Here is an 18,816-nt window from a genome sequence, read left to right as displayed (position 1 = left end):
AACCACTGCTAGCTGGTGTACCCCAAGGCTCTATCCTGGGTCCACTATTGTTCAGTCTTTTTATAAATTACATATTTTCTGCATGCCATCATGTATATATGCATGCATATGCGGATGACATCCAACTGTACCTGTCTGGAAATCATGAGGAAACAGGTGATCTTTGTACAAGGCTTAATAACGACTTAACATCCATCTTTGCATGGGCGAGGAGAAATGACCTGTGTCTAAACAGTGATAAATCTTACCTGCTGCCGGTCTCTAAAAAACGAATAATTTTTCTAAAACTTGTGTCTAAGGTGACTAATCTTGGGTTCATCATTAATACTAGTTTAACATGTGACGATCATATACAAAGTATACAACTTCCTAAGAAATTTACGAATCTCTGCGAATTATACGCCAGTCCAGGTTAGGAGAAAGCTTGCGATCCAATTAATAATGCCAATCATATGCTACCCTGTGCTTGTTTATAGTTAATTGAGTTCTCTATCTGCTCATAAAATTAATGTAGCATTCAACCATGTTACACGATATGTGTTCGGGTTAGCTAAATTTGACCATATCTGTGGTTGGAGGTCACGTTTATTAGGCTGTGAAATATCTGATTATCTGAAAGCCAGAAACTGCATCTTTCTCTATCAACTTATTGTGCACAGGGAGCCTGGTTATCTATATGACAAGCTCATTTTCCCTAAATCAGCTCGAATTAATGATTCGATAGTACCAGATTATAATTATCTAACCTCCGCACGGCTATTCTTTGTCAATACTATTCGAATTTGGAACTCTATTCCAATGGCAACTCGCAGTAGTCTAAATAAAAGCAACTTTAAGGATGTTCTATATGCGTACTTTCGTTAAAATAATTTATGTTGTATAGTTATGAGATTCGCTATCTGAGTATAAAATTTCAAGTTAATATGTATAACCACTGTATTGTTTAATTGTTTGTTTATTATGAGTTTTAGTCTTACTTTGTTATAAGTTTTAGTTTAAGTAACCATTATTACCTTATTATATCCTTTTGGTTGTACTATAAAAGATCTCAGATCTTATTGTACTAATGTTTTAGCAAATAAAATGAATGAAACAAAATGCATTTCTAAGCCACCTCTCAAGCCCACCCATATTAGCGCCAGATTAAAATTTGCCGAAGAATACGTGCAGAAAATCTTCATTTGGAAACACGTTATCTTCAGCGACGAAAAAAAAATTTAATCTGGATGGTCCAGATGGATTCCGATACTATTGGCACGATTTACGGAATGAAAGGCGGTTCATGTCAAAAAGAGCTCAAGGTGGAGGGTCTGTTATGATATGGGCAGCATTCAAAAGCGAATCGAGGTCCCAGATTGCTTTTGTTTCTGGGAGAATGAACGCTTTACTATACCAAGACACGTTGTTTGATTATTTACTTCCACTTATAACGCTTTCCGAAGACAACGAAATCATTTTCCAACAGGATAATGCCCCTATTCATAGGGCGAATTCAACAAAACAGTGGTTAATGACTTCGGTATAGAACTCTTACCATGGCCAGCTCCAAGCCCATATTTGAACCCTATTGAAAACTCGTGGGGAATCCTCGCAAGGAAGGTTTACGATCCAGAAAAGCCGTCAATTGAAAATGTGGAAGAGCTTAAAGAGAGGATAATCAGATCGTGGAACGAGATTCCTACTGAAATTCTTAAAAGCCTAATCGAAAGTGTTCCTCGGCGATTACTTGCCGTAATAAAAAATAAAGGAAAATCTACTACGTAAATAATAAGCTTGAGTTTATAATTATGTCCAGGTGGCGATCATTTGATTTGTGTTATTTTTCTTACTGGATAAAAATATATTATACTTTTATTTTTAAAAATTATTTTTTTTTATCTTTTATTAATTTTTGTATAGCCATTTGGAAATGTATTTCGTTTTATCAGGTTTTCAAAATAAAATCGCTTTGAGTTTATAATTATTCGCAGCACTGTACATTATTTAAAAGAAAAAAAACTCGGAAACTTACACGGAGTCGCTTTTGCTTTCATGCCGCGCGGACTCACAGCGAGCGTGGTGCAACCAGAGAACGGAAAAAAATAAATTTATTTATAAACATAAGCATAGATTATTTAATACAATCTTTTTTAAAGTTGTATACATAATTATGTACATACATAACATGCGTATTTATATATGTACATACGTATGTATGTATTTATGTATGTACATATGCATGTATATTGTCTTTACAGAGAAAAATAAGCAAAGAGGATAGTATAATCGTTTGTACCGCAGAAACAAAAAACAACTAAACACTTTTTAACACCCCCAAAACAGGTTGCTACTTGTAGCAGTTATGCTGTACACGTGAACGAAATATAATCCTTGGTAAAAAAATGTATTTGTGGATTGTTGTTCAATGACATATCGTCGCCTGGGTAAAAGATTGTCGTAAGCGCCATTTTGACGATTTTTAGTTCTAGATGCAGTTATATATTTTGGAATAAGGTCTTTCGATTGGTGTTATCTGTTTTTAGATATCTCCTTTAGTTTCCGAGATATTGACTACAACTTTTTCGATAATTTAGTAAAAATTTAGTTGGTGATGCATTCATATTAAACTAATCAATATCCTAGAAATGGCGTTCTCCATTTTTGGATATCTCATTTAGTTTTGTTGAAATATACCAAACAATACAACCCTGTTATGTACACATTAAAGATGGGCACGGGCCGGAATATTTGCTGTCAGCACGAACTCGTGCGTGCATGGGCGTTCAGTAAAATTTCATAAAAGTACGAAAAAGCCCGTTGCTAATACTACAAATTTAGATAAGCTTTTGTTTTTTATACAAAAAAAAATAGTACATATTAAAACTCTTTTGATAAGGGAAAAGCAAAAAAAGAAATATTTGGCAACCGATAGAAAAAATAAGATACTTAGTAGTTTTTTTTACATATCTGTACATAAAATACCTTCCACTTCCCAGAAAATATATTATAAAAATCTTTGATGTAAAAAATTGTGTAGCTTAAGTAAATATACATACATAAACACAAAATTTAAAATATGTACACATGTATACATACCATAAAAGTTGACTCTTTATTTCCGGGCTCTGACGTGTCCCGTCGTGCCGGGCCGGGCGTGTTTTTGAAAGGGCCCAGCCTTTAACCAAGAAAAAAAAGATTTAATTGCAGTTTTTATAAGTCGGGTACTCGATAATAAAAGAAATAACTGCCGGTTGCGTATAGTCATTTTTGCGTTTTCTTTAAATCGCCAGCATTTCAATGGCTACCAACTATTTGTTTAACGTACCAAAGTTGAAAGGGTGTGAAAACTATGGCGAATGGTGTTTCGCGGCAGAGAATTTTCTAGTCCTAGAAGGCATAAAGCATTATGTCAAGCCAGAATCAGGAAAGACATTAGAAGCTGCAGATGACGAAAAAACCAAGGCGAAATTGATTATGACAATAGATCCGTCATTGTTCGTGCATGTTAAAGAGGTTAGGTCATCAAAGAAACTCTGAGAAAAGCTGAGAAATTTATTTGATGACAGCGGATTTTCTAGAAAAATCAGTTTACTTCGTCTTTTAATATCGACACGGCTGGATAATTGTAGTTCGATGACATCATACATAACTCAAATAATTGATACTGCACAGAGGTTGAATGGAACGGTCTTCAAGATTGACGAAGAGTGGATCGGATCGCTATTACTCGCAGGTTGTTGTTGTTGTTGTTGTAGCGGCTACAACAACCCCGCCCAGGACGGTTGGTATCTCAGTCGTTGTCGTCAAGTTCCACTAACGGCAACCCTAGGAAGCGTGCAGCTTCTGTGGGGTTGGTCCACAGGGACAAGGCCGTTAGGGTTGTCGGGTTTTCCGGGCATGCGGAGAGATGTTTCGAATCATGTGGGGTCTCTCCGCATGCCGGACACTCATTCGGCACATCCTCATTCAATCTACTCAGGTAGGAGTTTAACCTGCTGCAGTAGCCGGAGCGAAGTTGTGCTACCGGCAGGTCTACCTGGTCGCTTTTCACCTATGATCATGGGGATCGAACACTCAGGCATACAAATAACATCAGACTCCATTAAAAGTAAGTTGATGGATATGGAGTCTCCAGATATACATGTGAACAACGTTGCGGGTGCATTTGCAATTCATTCGAAAAACGAAAGAAAACACAACATTGGCACGAATGATTCTCAAAAACCAAGCTGCATAAAAAAGGCTATTAAATACTTTAGATGTAAAAAATTCGGTCATTACAAAAATCAATGTCCAAATTGTAACGAAAGAAAATTGCGAACGCAAACAAATGCATTTAGTGCGGTTTTCCTAAACGGAAACTTCAACAGCAGCGAATGGTACATCGACTCGTGTGCTAGTGTACACTTAACTCCACGAGAGGATTGGATTAAAAATGCATCCTACGAGCAAGGCAGAGAAATTATTGGAGCAAATAATGAAAAAGGGCAGGTGTTATGTTCGGGAGACGTAAAAATTACAACTTATACGAATGAATGCGATTATTAAATATCTGTTGAGAACGTGCTTTGTGTTCCAAGCCTGACAACAAATCTGCTCACCAGAAAACCATGCCTTATACTCCACAACATAACGGAGTGAGTGAAAGATTCAATCACACAATAGTCGAAAGGGCAAGATGTCTATTCAAATGTTTTATTTATTTTATTTCTTAACCTTTTTGACCGCAAATATCGTAAATAAAAACTCAATTTATTTTGTAAATCAATTTTTTTTTTATTTCTACCGATGCATTTCAGTTGGCAGCTGAGCAACCATCATCAGCCAGCGTCAAGTGAACACTCTGATGATGGTTGCTCAGCTGCCAACCGAAATGCATCGGTAGAAATAAACAAAAAATTTGATTTACAAAATAAATTGAGTTTTTATTTACGATATTTACGGTCAAAAAGGTTAAAAAATAAAATTAATAAAAAATTTGAATAATAAGACCACAAGCAGACTAAATTTAGTGATTAAATTACTAGAACTGTTTCGCAAGATGCCTACTTTTTGACGCCAATTTAGGCAAGCGGTTTTGGGCTGAAGCTAAAAATATGGCGGTATATCTTCTGAATCGTAGTGTGACAGCGGTGCTTGGTGGCAAAACGCCTTACGAGGTTTGCACTGGTTCTAAAATGTTTCGAGGACAACGAAGCGTGGGAGTTAGTTGACACTCCACAGAACGGTAAGATAGTAAAATGCAAATGGGTCCTGAGGAAGAAATATGATGCTGATAACAAAGAACGTTTTCGCGCTCGCTTAGTTGCCAAAGGGTATTCCCAAGAGGAGGGTGTAGATTTTAAAGAAACTTTTTCTCCAGTTGTTAGACATACTACCTTAAGAATGTTATTTGCGTTATCAGTTCAGCTTGGGCTCCAAACGAATCATCTCGATGTAAAAACTGCCTTTTTAAACGGAGATTTTGAGGAAACTATTTACATGTCGATACCAGAAATGTTTCCTGATGTAGGCCAAAATAACAAATTAAGAAAGGCAATCTATGGCCTCAAGCAATCGCCAAGGGCCTGATACAAAAAGGTAGCTGAGTGTTTACTGGCAATTAGCTACCAAAGATCTAAATTAGAGCCTTGCATGTATACAAAAATATAAGATCAATCCAAAACTGTTGTTACTCTTTACGTATATGATTTCTTTATTTTTTTCAAACGACAATTCTAAAACTAAATTTTTGAAAGAGTTGCTAGCCAGTAAATATAAAATCAAAGATTTGGGCGAAATCAAAAAATGTCTTGGTATGAATGTAATTACAAACAAATTTGAAAAAACAATATCCTTATGTCAAAATAAGTTTGTTGATCAACTATTGCAAAAATTTAACATGAATGATTGTAAAACTGTAGATACACCAATGGAGAGTAAGTTATCTATTGTTCGCGAAAACATTTGCGAAATCAACTTTCCGTATCAACAGTTAATAGGAAGTCTTATGTATTTAGCTGTCTTGACTAGACCAGATATTGCATACGCTGTAGGTTTTCTTAGCCAATTTAATCAAAGTTTTACAAAAGAGCATTGCGCATATGCGTAACGAATTCCAAAATATTTAAAGAGAACCAAAAATTATGGCTTAATGTACATAGCTAATGAATGCTCAGAAATAAAAGGATTTGTTGATGCCGACTGGGCTACTGAATACTGTAGATAGAAGATCCTACACTGGCATGTGTTTCAAGTTGTCCGGAGGTGTAATTTGTTGGGAGTCTAAGAAGCAGCCAACTGTAGCTTTATCAAGCTGTGAGGCTGAATATATGGCTAGCTCGGACGCTGCAAAGAGGCTAAATATTTAAGAAACTTACAATTTGAAATAACAAAAACAATGTATAGCATTAACTTATTTAATGACAATCAGAGCGCACAGATGCTGATGGCAAATCCTATACTTCATAAAAGAAGTAAACACATTGATATCCGATATCACTTCAGCCGAGAATGTGTAAACAGAAATATAGTTAATATTATGTATTTGCCTACAGCCGACATGCCTGCTGATTTATTTACAAAGGGCTTATGTAATTTTTTGAGGGTGATTTTTTAAGAGCTTGATAACTTTTTTTTTTAAAAAAACGCATAAAATTTGCAAAATCTCATCGGTTCTTTATTTGAAACGTTAGATTGGTCCATGACATTTACTTTTTGAAGATAATTTCATTTAAATGTTGACCGCGGCTGCGTCTTAGGTGGTCCATTCGGAAAGTCCAATTTTGGGCAACTTTTTCGAGCATTTCGGCCGGAATAGCCCGAATTTCTTCGGAAATGTTGTCTTCCAAAGCTGGAATAGTTGCTGGCTTATTTCTGTAGACTTTAGACTTGACGTAGCCCCACAAAAAATAGTCTAAAGGCGTCAAATCGCATGATCTTGGTGGCCAACTTACCGGTCCATTTCTTGAGATGAATTGTTCTCCGAAGCTTTCCCTCAAAATGGCCATAGAATCGCGAGCTGTGTGGCATGTAGCGCCATCTTGTTGAAACCACATGTCAACCAAGTTCAGTTCTTCCATTTTTGGCAACAAAAAGTTTGTTAGCATCGAACGATAGCGATCGCCATTCACCGTAACGTTGCGTCCAACAGCATCTTTGAAAAAATACGGTCCAATGATTCCACCAGCGTACAAACCACACCAAACAGTGCATTTTTCGGGATGCATGGGCAGTTCTTGAACGGCTTCTGGTTGCTCTTCACTCCAAATGCGGCAATTTTGCTTATTTACGAAGCCATTCAACCAGAAATGAGCCTCATCGCTGAACAAAATTTGTCGATAAAAAAGCGCGAAACACATTTCGAACCGAACACTGATTTTGGTAATAAAATTCAATGATTTGCAAGCGTTGCTCGTTAGTAAGTCTATTCATGATGAAATGTCAAAGCATACTGAGCATCTTTCTCTTTGACACCATGTCTGAAATCCCACGTGATCTGTCAAATACTAATGCATGAAAATCCTAACCTCAAAAAAATCACCCGTTATAAAACATTATAATTTACTTAATAAGCTGGGAGTTCAACACATCGAAAATTTGTGAATTTTATTGCTTGTTTGCTATAGTGGGGGTGTTGAATTATACCAAACAAACCAACCCTGTTATGTACACATTGTGAACTAATACACTAAGACCTTAAAATAAACTCTTTTTCTTTCAACATCGTCAACTGCAGTCACGTTTTTATTAATAAGTTTCCGAGATATTGAGTAAAAAGTGTCGTTAATTTGGTAGAAATTTGATTACATTTTGTCGTATTTCATACAAAGTGGCTGCCAAATTGTGGACAAATGACGCTTACGACAAAATTTTACTAGAGCAAATCCTTCATAAACTCAAAACTAATTAACAATAAACATTAAAAATTAAATAATTTAAGAATTTTGTTCACTAGTAACATTTTCAGGGACTTTGGAGAAAATATATCTTCGTGTTTTTGAGAAATTGCATTCCAAGCTTAATTGCGATTTCCCCCAACCTGCCGAAATTAACATACGACAATATTTTACCCAGGCGACGGTATGTATATATGTATGTATATGTATGTAGATATGGGGAAATTCGCTTAAACAAAGAATTCAGGCCGGTCCACATACCTACAACGTTGGCGTTGAATTTCAATGCAGCCGTCCACATAGCCAAAATTTGGCAACGCTAACGCCAACACAAAGCAGAAAGATCGCGTGCGACGGTCGTCAGCCTCTAATCTCGGTTACGCAAATTTTCCCATATCTCTGTACATATACATACATACCCTGCAAGAACAGTGACTATCATTTGAGTAGCAAGACTGATACCTACCTACAAGTTTCTATCCCTGCAAGAACAGTGACTATCATTTGACAAATCATGTGTGTGTGAAAAATCTGATAGAAACTTTTGCTTACGTGTGATGCTTCATCTTCTTCTAACATATACATTTTGGCATATTGCTAGACTGCTTATTCCCTTTGAGTTCGGCATTTAAATTCTAAACATCAGTGATGTAAACCTTCGACAATTATGAGTTGTAGTTGTTGTTACGGCTACTAAGCCCCGCTCGGGTCGGTTCATCCGTCAACGTTGTCGTCCGTTTCATCTAAGGGGAGGCCCAGGAAGTATGCGACTTCAACAGGGTCTGCCCATAGGGACACGGTCGTCAGCTGGGTGGGATTCTAAGGGCATGTGAAGAGGTACCGAGAGTCATGTGGCGACTCTCCCCATTCCGGCCATTGGTTGGGCACATCCTCATTAATTCTGCTCAGGTATGAGTTTAGCCTGCTGCAATAGCCAGAGCGAAGTTGGGCTATTGTGGTGCGGGTCTACATAACTCGAGACTGATTCCCTGTGAATGCCGTTCAGGGCCTCAGGGCCTCTGGACTTCGTCCGTCAGTTCGTAGAGATGCCTCCTGACGTGCCTTGGCGAGGGCTCTTCTGCAAGCAGCTGTTTGCTAGGATGACCACGTCTGTGGCTCCCCACAAGGAACTGATTGCAGAGCATTGTGTTATGCTCCTTGACGGGGAGCATCCAGGCCTCGTCGTGTAGGTGGTGTTGGGGCGTCATCAGGAGGCTTCCGGTTGTTGTAGTAGCAGCATACAAGTTCCCCAAAGGGTTTTTGGGGAGTGTTGCTGGAGTGACAGCCCTTGGCCAGATATAAATCTGGGTCGTTCCGGTTACGTAGACCCGACTGTCGTGGGCATCCGGTCGCTGTTCGTAGTGCCGTGTTCGGGCAGGTCTGTAGCTTCATCCACTGCGTCCTGCTAGTCCCAGGCGACTACACGGGCGCTGCATAGTTTGGAACCGGCCGGTAAATTTTCTTGTATGTTGCCAAGAACGTTTCTTTATCTTTGCCCTAAGTGCTGCCGGCCAGCAACTTGAGGACATTGTATGCGCCGAGAAAGAGAGCAGACTGTCGAAGGTAACTCCGAGGATTTTCGGGTTATTCACCGTTGGTATTCAGCCCTATTCTGCATTTCGATAACGTTCCCGCATTCCGCTCCGCAAGAATCGAACTTAGGTATTCTGCGTTACGATCGAATCGAAAGAGGAAGAGGGAAAACATCTTTCGAAATCAGCTGTTTGCCTAGGAATGTGTGAAATCGAAACAAAACAAAATAAATATTTGCCAACAAATGATAGCAGCTTATGAAGTTGAAGTTTGTAAATATTTTAAAATAACTAAAAATATCTAACAGCATTGTAATTTAAAAATAAAATTTCGTTTGTGCTTTATTTAAGTGGAAACATAATTATAAAACTGAAATCCATAGCCGCGGCGTTATTGCTTGAAGAGGAGAACGAGTCCCAGATTGCTGATGCGGAAATTGAAAGGCGGAGATTTAGGGACATGTTTGATCTTTCTCAGATGTGTGAAGAGTCCTAAATTCATTATGAACTGTATTACTCATCGCCCAAAGCCAGTGAAATTATAAACGTTGTTTGAGCACCACAACATTTGCATTTACTACAGAGTGGAGGATTTGAACGCAAATGAATTCCATTTTGAAAGCCGTCAGGAGGGGAAGAACAAAGCTCCAAAGCAAATTCGAATTCGACAACATACGCACCTCTTTTTAAAAAGTTAATAAAAACGAGTGCAATAATAAAAACATTTTTTTTGTTATGTAACTTCACATTTTATGTATGTATGTACATACTTCTATTAATTTTATATACAAAGAATAAATTGTATTCAGTGCATTTCACAGTCTTATTTATAGATAATGAAAACAAAAACGCGCAATATCCCTTTTGGATGCTAATATTTGAGCCAATTTTTAGTATTGCCCCTATTACCGCTGCGAAAACACAGAAATCGAGAAAATTCATTTATGATGACTTACAATCATGCACAGTATATTTTACTTAATTTTTTTATAAAGTTTTATTATTTAAACCCACGAAAATAACAATCGAAACATTCTCCATCAACAAATTTGCAACTAAGAAAAACGGAACTCCGATCGAAATGTAGAATAGGTATAATCGTAAATTTCGAAGATTGATCGAAAGGAAACGGAGCGCAGAATACCAAAGAAAACTTCGATTCGAGTCGAAATGCAGAATAGGGCTGATTGTTACGCCATCAACGTGAATACCCAGTTTCAGTCTGACCTCCTTCGTCCAGGGTGCCGAGGGTTGCCGAGGATTTCGCAGGGATAGGCGATATAACCGTTTACTTTCGAGCACAAGTAATCAATTCCATTCCCAGCACAATCTTCTTGTCTCTTGGACCGCAGCTATTAATATTCCATGCCTTCCCATGAAGACAGTTATCTCCAGGGTTCGTATTTGCACACACATGTGCAGCACATCCTAACATTTTAAGCTCACACACGTGTGCTGTGCATATAAAAAATTAAAAATTTGCTCACATCACATGTGTGTGCCGTTTGGTAAACAGCACGGGCACATGTGTGTACTTTCTTTTTATTAATGTAAAGCACACGCACATGTGTGTGCTATGCGTAGAGAAACTTATACACTTCGAATTCTAACTCAAATCTTAAAATAATTTTTTAATATGTTTTCTGTCATATAAAAAACAAACAACATCTCACTTTTTATTGAATTGTCTTTCAAAAAATAACGTTTAATAAACAAATTCTTTTAAGAATATATTATGTGCATGTGCATGGGCTGAAATTTGTACAAAAATCGGCTCACACACATGTGCATGTGCTTAATAACAAACAGCACACACTTTTCTGTGAGTAGAGTTTGTTTTCCACTTATGCACACACATGTGTATGAGCAGTGAGTGCAAGTTGAATGTGTTTCTGGCGTGTGTGTGAGCAGAGCATGTGTGTGCAAATACGAACCCTGGTTATCTCCTCGATCTTGCTCGTTCGTTACAGTTGAATTGTAGCACCTTTGTGTGCCTTGGGAGACCAATTATGATGTGTGGAGTTAAGGAATTGTGTTGCCTGCCGGCTTCCTGCTGTATGTGCTGCAAAAGCTGGTGCTACCTTGTGGTGGTGGTTGGCGGTGTCGCGCGGGAGGTATGCGACTGGGCAGCACAGCAGGGGCCCACATAGTCACTCGTCCAATCACGCGTGTTGCGAAGTCCTGAGCATGCCCTAAAGTGGTACCAGCCAAGGCAGGAGTTGCACTTGGCTGATGTCACGTTTCGGTATATTCTGGACTGACAAACCGAGCAGATTGTCGGAGGGACTAGGAGTTGCCGGCGGCGGTGTGTGGCTGCTATTGTGTTTGTTTGTGTGTATATTATTGTGTTGTGTTAGGGTGTGGGTGTGTTGGTTCTGTGCTGCACGGGCGGGTGGTGGTTTGCCGTAAAGGCGGTCCAATTCGCACAGCATGGGGCCACGAACGACGTGGTCCATTGCCGGTGCGTACGTAGGCCCGAGCAGTTACGGAGGTTACTCCACGCGTCACAGGCATTGTACCTCTGGCGGGGGTTAGATCCCCGAAACAACAGCCTGTGGTCGGGTAAAACCCGAGTCGTTCCGGTACGTGGAACCGGTTGTCGTGGGAATGGCCATTATGAGTGATCAACCTTGACAGAAATATAACTCAACAACATAGTATATACAGTAATAAACCTTTTTGAGTACTCCTCGGGGGTAAAATCTGATCAGAGTTGATAATGAGAAGGAGCGTGAATTTTGCCGATTTAGAGTTGCATACAAATTTACTGTGGTAATAAAGGGAGCAACAATCGTACTATGGCAGAGTGGCCCAGGTAATTTTGTAAACAAACACTTTTCTTATAATTATAAGAGATAGTTGCTATTCATTTTGCAATATTCCGATATCCAGCGTGCAGCCAGAGGCAGTGGCATGTGGGCCTCACTAAAATCTACTCATCATGTTGGAGCAGCTCCGGGTAATGGACCATGGAATGTGCTGGCTGAACTTATGACCACCATAACCTACGGAGTCTCCAAGCAAATGCGTGTCCTGAGTTTATACGGTAGCCATTCATAGCAATTACTATTGTATGTGTGTATGATTCATATTTGTGACATTCTATACTTTGATGTTGAGTATTTTTGAGGAGCTCCGGGTAATGGTCGCTCAAACTTGGTTGTGCTTAATGAGCTCTCTGGGCGGATGCGCTGGCAGGCTTTAGAGTCTATAACTGTACAAACCTTTTTTTTTGTTTTGGAATAACATAACGGATCATTGTTGCCGCACGGACATAACGCTTTCCTTGGGTTATTTAAGACGGCAATGGAGTATATGCCTTCTGACGACCACAAAACCAAGCGTGGACGTGAATTGCTGGTGAAAACGTTGGACCAAATTAATTTTGTATAAATAGGAATAGTAAGAATTTCATACTCTTGGCGTTAATAAAAGTACATTAAACTGGTAATACCAGCGATTCGAGGTAATAAAAATTGTGTTAAGTGAAAAAATGTTGTACGTTCTTTTATTTACAACATACTAAATATAGTAGTGAAAAAATTATATAGTTGCCATTAAACAATAAGCGTTAGCATTTTAGTAGTGAGTTTATAGTGGGGAGTGAATATGCAGTTCATTTATAAAAGTGTAACTGCTCATACAAAAGGGATAAATTTAACAAAAGTTCTTTGTTAACATAAATGGTTAATAATATTTCAGGGACCGACCTCTTCCGACATTTTTGGACGTTTTTAAGCAGTTGTCTTCTAACTAGAACTACCCCAAATAAAACCACATTCATACCTGTACAAAATTTACAAAAATTCAACTTTTTAATAAGAATTTTTATAATTTTTGGTATGCAGCTTTTTAATATATTTAGTTTTAATTTAACAAAGTACAAGTTTGAAGCTGCGAAAAAATCCCGTTGATTTTTTATTTTTATTTTTTACTGACGACGTCACTCATTTTCTTCCATATAAAGTATGTTTGATAAAGCGTTTATATGAAAGAAAATGTGCAACAGGTCAACAAAAGCAATTAGCAAAAATCAATGGGATTTTTAGCAACTTCAGCTTGCTATTTTGAATATTAAAATTTAATGGACTATAAAACTGTATACTAAGAATTATTATGAAAACTCGTATTACAAAGTTTGATAATCTGATTAAACTTTGTTTAATTTTTGTAAATTTTATACAGTTCGAAATGACATGGATGGCTTTGAACTTAATGAAACTGCCGATAGCAAAATGTAGACAGAGTTGCAAATAATCATATTTAATTCTTACTTAAGTGGGCAGCAGTTGTCATTTAAATAAAAATCATATGGAAACGTGAAACCTAAAAAAAAATTGTTCACTTAAATTGCTGTTGTGAAATTGGCCGTTATACTGCCTTAAAACACATTCACTTAACACATTAAAAATAGAAATTAATTTGATTGCATATACAATTTAAATTTCGGAGTTGAGCTGTCAAGCTCTTAAATATGCATGTAGAGACAAAAGAAAATAAGCAAAGACCCAGTAAACAGTTATGATATTATATGTACATCCCTTGATGACAATAACGAATTCACTGTTACTATTGCTGTATAAGGAAAATTTGGAAATAAAAATCTCCCGGTAATTTATTCCACATTTTCGGCTGCAGCGCTTTTTTTTTATATAAAACATAAAAAATGTATTGATAAATATATAAATTCATATAATAAAATGCAAGTTTTAAGCGGCTAAAAAATAGCATGGATTTTTAATATTTTTTTGCTGACGGCTTCCCCGGATTTTTTCATATACCAAGTTCAATTTATAAAAACGCGTTGAGTTTTTAAATTTTTGTTTGCAAACTTTCATTCTCATTTTTTCCGCAAGAAATTTATTTTTATATTTGAAAAAAGTCAATCAATGCGATTTTTTAGACTCTCAAAACTTATTTTACTACAATTTAATAAGCCATGTAACTGCGTACCCAAATTTTTCTAAAAATCGGATTACAAAGTTCAAAACAAAGTTGGTTGAATTTTTCTAAATTCTGTATAGAGATTGAAAGTTTGCTTCATATGGTTTTTGGTTAATGCATGGCCAATATTGTTATAAGAAGATAATAAAAAAGCTAGTTTGAACAACATTGTAAATATGAAAAAAATTCATACAGTTGTGACCGCCAGTATATATGTATCTGTGGACATTTGACAAAACAACTTCTCTCGAGAAAAGACAATTTTCCAAGATTCCTATCATATGTGTACATGAATTTTCAATGCGCGTATTTCTATATCACCGCCATATTTATATGACCTTTAATAATAAAGTTATAGCAGTCTTATAATGAACTTCTTTCTTATTTTTTTAGAAATAGCATTTGAAAAAAGACCTTCTTTCGAATAAGTTGGTATTCAAACAAATTTCAAACAGAAAAACATACTTTTATTAAAAGAACGTGTCTCTATTTATCCTCTGTGCAATTTCTGCGATTTGCATTTGACAGAAAAACCTGTCATTAAACGCATTAATGCAAAGCATCAGTCTCTTATTTCTCAACCATAGGAGATAAAAGTAATCAATTTGCGAAACTTTGTTAAAAAATTTTATTTCTTCATGGTTGCGCATATTGGATATTGACATGAGTCATATTTTAGAAATAAAAGAGACTGATTGTTGTTGTACCGGCTACAACAACTCCGCCCAGATCGGTTAGTCCCTCAATCGTTGTCGTCAAGCTCTACTAGCGGTAGACCCAGGAAGCGTGCAGCCTCTATGGGGTCTGTCCATAAGGACAGGGGCGTTAGCAGGGTGGGGTTCAGTGGACAAACGAAGAAATGCTTCGAGTCATGGGGCGTCTCTCCGCATGCCGCGGATTCATGCACATCTGCACTTATTCTGATTAGGTATGAGTTCAACCTGCTTCAGTAGCCAGAGCGAAGTTGGGCTATTTTGGTCCGAGTCTCCCGAGGCAGACGAAGCTCTATCTGGAGTGAAATATTTAAGCAAGGTCCTCAACCGGTCTATGTCCACTCTCATCATTCCAGACGTCTTGAAAATGGGGAGAGAGGTCCACTGCTTAAACCGGGGAAACCGTCCAACAAAGGAGAGTCCTATCGCCCGATAACTCTCCTTTCCCCGGTAGCGAAAACACTAGAGGCCCTTCTACTCCCGCACTACACAAACCACTTGACCCCAGCGATGCATCAGCATGGGTTCCACAAAGTGCACAGCACAACAACAGCACTTAACGCCATAAACACCCAGATAACCCGGGGCCTTAACCCAAACCACCCTAATGAGATATTCTAGTAGCGTCGGGCCTGTCCAAGGCGTTCGACACCGTCAGCCAGTCAACACTACTAGAAGGCATAGAGCCTTCTCTCTCCCACAGGGACTCAAACGGTGGTCGGCGAATTATCTGAGTGGGCGACACTCGTCAGTAATCTTTAGAGACAAATCGAGCAAACCTAGGCAAATAAAACGGGCTACCACAGGGTGGTGTCCTTTCCCCACTACTGTTCAACTTATACATTTCTAAGTTCCCTCAACCACCAGAGGTAGTCTCGATTGCCTCTTATGCTGACGATTGCTCGATAAAGGCGTCCGGGAACGGAATTGATGACTTGTGCTCGAAAGTAAACGGTTATGTCGCCGATCTTTCTCGCTTCTTTACTGCTCGGAGCCTAACCCTCTCCCCTACAAAATCCTCAGCAACGCTTTTCACCACTTGGACGAAGGAGGTCAGACTGCAACTGGGTATTCACGTCGATGACCAACCAATTCCAACGGTGAATAACCCGAATAACCTGGAGTAAAAATAAAGAAACGTTGTTGGCAACGTAAAAGGCAATTGACCGGCTGGTTCTGAACTATGCAGCGCATGTGTGGTCGGCGGAGACTAGTAGGACGTAGTGTATGAAGCTGAAGACCTGCCAAAACACGGCGCTTAGGACAGCGATAGGATGCCTTCTGATGTCGCCCGATTAAGGAGCATAACACAATGCTCTGCAAGCAATTCCTTGTAGGGTGTCACCGTCGTGGGCACCCGAACTGACATCTGTATGCAGAAGAACTCTCGCCACGGCACGTCAAAAGGCATCTATATGAACTGACGCACGAAGTCCAGAGGTTCATAAAACAACCTCTGGACCCGGCAGCTTACCGACAGTCCTTGAACGGCATTCACAAAGAGTCAGTGTCGAGTTTTATGCACTCTCGAATTGTGAATGCTGTTCTGGGCACACCACCACCAGACTTGACGACACAGAGCTTCGTCTGCCTCGGGAGACTCGGACCACAATAGCCCAACTTCGCTCTGGATACTGCAGCAGGTTGAACTCATACCTTAGCAGAATAAATGCAGATGTGCCACATGAATGCCCGGCATGCGGAGAGACGCCCCATCACTGGAAGCATCTCTGCGCATGCCCACTGAACCCCACCCTGCTAACGCCTCTGTCCTTATGGACTGACCCCATCGAGGCTGCACGCTTCCTGGTTCTACCGCTAGTAGAGCTTGACGACAACGATTGACAGACTAACCAAGCTAGGCGGGGTTGTTGTAGCCGCTACAATAACAACAACAACATCTACAGCTCAATATGTCATAGTATAGAGGTTGCCACAATTAAGGGAATGACAAATCGCCGTTCCCCCGTCAGTCGGGTGTACAAAACTGGAACGACCCAGACTTATATCTTGCCAAGGATTGTCACTATAGCAACACTCCCCAAAAACTTTTTGGGGAATGTGTTTGCTGTTACAACAACAAAATTAGCAAACACAACAAATGGCCGGCAGGCAACATTACTCTCCAACTCCGCTATTGCATTTTCCTAACAAAAAATTTATTAAAATATATCGTCGGTGATTCGTTAATGTTCAATGTCAATTATTACCTTCGGCACTTAGATGGTCTGTTGTCTGCTCCGGAATGCAAATTGTTACCCTCTCATAAACTAATGCTAAAATTGCTTTATTTTTCACATATTATAGGTGAACCTATTGATGAACGCGGCCCTATTCCAACTAACAAAACCGCGCCCATTCACGCTGAAGCTCCTGAGTTCGTCGACATGTCGGTCGAGCAAGAAATTTTAGTGACAGGAATTAAAGTCGTCGATTTACTAGCTCCCTATGCAAAAGGTGGTAAGATTGGCTTGTTTGGCGGCGCTGGAGTCGGAAAGACCGTATTAATTATGGAGTTGATCAACAATGTCGCTAAGGCCCATGGTGGTTACTCAGTATTCGCTGGTGTTGGAGAACGCACGCGTGAAGGCAATGATTTGTACAACGAGATGATTGAGTCAGGTGTAATTTCACTAAAAGACAAAACTTCGAAGGTCGCTTTGGTATACGGACAGATGAACGAACCCCCAGGCGCTCGTGCTCGTGTTGCATTGACTGGATTGACTGTTGCCGAATATTTTCGTGATCAAGAGGGACAGGATGTATTGTTGTTCATTGACAATATTTTTCGTTTCACTCAAGCTGGTTCTGAGGTATCTGCTTTGTTGGGTCGTATTCCATCAGCTGTAGGTTATCAACCAACGCTAGCTACTGATATGGGTTCTATGCAGGAGCGTATTACTACCACAAAGAAGGGTTCCATCACTTCGGTACAAGCTATTTATGTGCCCGCTGATGATTTGACCGATCCTGCGCCAGCAACAACCTTTGCTCACTTGGATGCTACAACAGTATTGTCACGTGCAATTGCGGAACTAGGCATCTATCCCGCTGTAGATCCCTTGGATTCTACTTCGCGTATCATGGATCCGAACATCATTGGCCAAGAGCACTACAATGTAGCACGAGGTGTACAAAAAATTTTGCAAGATTACAAGTCATTGCAAGATATCATCGCTATTTTGGGTATGGATGAGCTATCTGAAGAAGACAAACTTACAGTTGCCCGGGCCCGCAAGATCCAGCGTTTCTTGTCACAGCCATTCCAGGTGGCTGAAGTCTTTACCGGTCACGCTGGAAAATTGGTTCCACTGGAGGAAACCATTAAGGGATTCAATCAGATTTTAGCAGGCGAGTATGATCATCTTCCAGAAGTTGCATTCTATATGGTTGGACCAATTGAAGAGGTTGTCCAAAAGGCCGAACGATTAGCTAAAGAAGCTTCTTAAATTGAAATGTCCAATTTATATAAAGATGAGAGTATTTATTCATAATAATTGTGCATACGAATGATAAAATACGACTTTAGTCGGCATCTATTTAAATAAATCGTATAATTTCGAGACTTGTATATTTTATTGAGGTTTACGAATTTTACTTCATCACACAAACCAACTTGTAAAATGAGTTTGCCAGGGCCACACTACGGAGGTGAAACTTCTATCGATTCATTTCTTGTTTTTTTAGACTACAGAAATTTGAAATAAAAAATGCGAATGAACGTGAGTACGGTAGCGCTTTTTCTACGTTGTTTGCTGTCAAATTGCGAAA

General features: G+C 39.0%; 1 protein-coding gene across 1 annotated transcript in view; it reads left to right on the top strand.

Annotated features, from left to right (window-relative positions):
- The window catches only part of LOC118745568 (ATP synthase subunit beta, mitochondrial-like), a gene marked incomplete at its 5' end in the record, with an annotated part of 39,540 nt that extends 20,924 nt beyond the window's left edge, over positions 1–18,616 (top strand). Inside the window, 1 exon segment of the mRNA XM_036479053.1 lies at positions 17,353–18,616. Within this exon segment, the coding sequence (XP_036334946.1) occupies positions 17,353–18,494 (1,142 nt within the window).
- Between the last annotated feature and the right edge of the window lie 200 nt (positions 18,617–18,816).

This window comes from Rhagoletis pomonella, unplaced genomic scaffold (assembly GCF_013731165.1).
Source record: "Rhagoletis pomonella isolate Grant_MI unplaced genomic scaffold, Rhpom_1.0 Rhpom_scaffold_00009, whole genome shotgun sequence".
NCBI classification, from domain to species: Eukaryota; Metazoa; Arthropoda; class Insecta; order Diptera; family Tephritidae; genus Rhagoletis; species Rhagoletis pomonella.
This window is presented reverse-complemented; position numbering and strand designations above follow the sequence as displayed.